Source organism: Austrofundulus limnaeus, unplaced genomic scaffold, assembly GCF_001266775.1.
Source record: "Austrofundulus limnaeus strain Quisiro unplaced genomic scaffold, Austrofundulus_limnaeus-1.0 Scaffold1294, whole genome shotgun sequence".
NCBI classification, from domain to species: Eukaryota; Metazoa; Chordata; class Actinopteri; order Cyprinodontiformes; family Rivulidae; genus Austrofundulus; species Austrofundulus limnaeus.
In genome coordinates, this window is record NW_013953696.1 from 4,922 (window position 1) to 6,785 (window position 1,864).

The 1,864-nt window shown below is 37.9% G+C and overlaps 1 protein-coding gene across 1 annotated transcript in view; it reads right to left on the bottom strand.

Moving 5' to 3' along the window:
- The window catches only part of LOC106534873 (1-phosphatidylinositol 3-phosphate 5-kinase-like), a gene marked incomplete at both ends in the record, with an annotated part of 49,808 nt that overhangs the window by 1,089 nt on the left and 46,855 nt on the right, over positions 1-1,864 (bottom strand). The window contains 2 exon segments of the mRNA XM_014031651.1: positions 1,115-1,228; positions 1,338-1,516. Coding sequence (XP_013887105.1) covers positions 1,115-1,228; positions 1,338-1,516 — 293 coding nt within the window.

The window sequence follows — 1,864 nt, forward strand, 5'->3', positions numbered from 1 at the left end:
CACTCACATTCACACACCGATGGCAGTAAGCTACATTGTAGCCACAGCAGCCCTGGGGCAGAACAGGAACCTGCTGTAAAACAGCAATTATGCTGAGTCAGGCTTGATTTTTAATAATCTTTTCCTATTAAATAAATAAATCAAATCAAATCAAATCAATTATGCTAACAATGTCCGAGCATTCCCCCCTCCACCTCCCCTCCATTCAGTCAAGCTGCGCCCCACCTTCAATGGCACTGGGGCCCTCTAGGGGGCGCGCCCCACACTTTGGGAACCACTGAGCTACACTAACTGTTGCATCTCCAGCCAAGACTCTGTAAAACTTATTAAATTTGCYGACGACACCACCCTCATCGGTAATGGTTAGGATAGGATAGGGAAGAGGATATTGTTCGACAAAGGTGGCAAAAATATCAGCGTACTTGGACTGGAAAGACTCCCAGTCCACATGATCCTGTGTTTTCACTGCTTTATAGTTTAATGTTACATTAAGCAACAAGTTTACCTCATCGTCGGTCCACACGAAGCTACATCCACTCGCCATGCTGTTACTACTACCAAATAGCTGTTTACATGCACAACACAAGGTTCAACAGTAATGCTTTTTACTAAACAAGTGCACTGTGAAATATGGGGAAAATCACTAAAATGTATTTCTTATAAACTTAGGAAGCAACAAGATAAAGAACCTTTAAATGGTCAAATAGAAACCACAATAGAATATGCAGCAATGCTTTCAGAATTATTACAGAACACTATATTCTCAACCCCTTGTAGATAATAATCAGGATGTCAATATTTTCTTGTCTGAATTGTTCAAAAACAAAACATGTTATAATCCAAAATAAGTAAAGAAAGAATTCACTGAACAATAAAGAGACAGAGCAGATGGATTAGGCCCAGAATTGTACAAAATAATGCAAGATTATTTGACCCCCATCTTGTTGAAAACCTTTGATTGGATAATGGAAAAGAGAAATGTCCCTCCTAATGGAGGCAAGAAATAATCTCTATCATTTTGAAAGAAGAAAAAGATAAACTAAGTTGGCAACACAGACACAATACCATTTCTCATAAATTGGAACATTGGGACGTGTGACTGGTTTTGATTTACTTCTGAGAGAAGTCCTTCAGGTCCAGCTGCAGGTTGGCTTTGGAAGGCCCCAGGTTCCTGATGAAGATCTTGGGACGAGGAAGACAAATCTCTAACAGCCTTACAGATGTGTAGCTGAAAAAAGGAGGATATGTTGTACTCTTTTACTGAAGATGGACATGTGGCACAATTTTCACATTCTCTGCTTTAGTTAAGAGTCAGGCAAGAAAACAGAAGAACTAACCTGAAGGAAGCCACCATCTGGTTGTAGGAGAAATACTGATGYTAGTCTTTATGAATAGAGTGTCCACAGGGCTCTGCGTTGGCCCGTCTGGTGTACTGGTGGCCGTAGAAACGAAGCTCCAGATATTTGGCAAATGACATGGACCATGAATCATTAGACAGAGGCACAACTGGAGTCACCTTCAGAGGAAAGAATATAGGATTTATAACCAGTTGACTATGGTTCAGCTTTTGAAGTTTTAATAACAAATACATTTAAGAAAAAAAATTTACAAAACCAACTTGTAACTTGTGACTTGTAAAACTTGAAACTCCATAAATTTCATTTTAACTGAAATTTTTTCTCTGAAAGCAATAATTTTCAACTGACAAAAAATATTTCAACAAATTTATTGACAGAGCTGGGTCAATCAGAACTCAAGTTTCCAAATGTATTTTTTTCATCTGTTGAAAATCAAACACATTAAAAATTTTTTTTAAAAAAGTTCTGGTTAAATGAGAAAATCTATATATTAAATGTGGTACAAC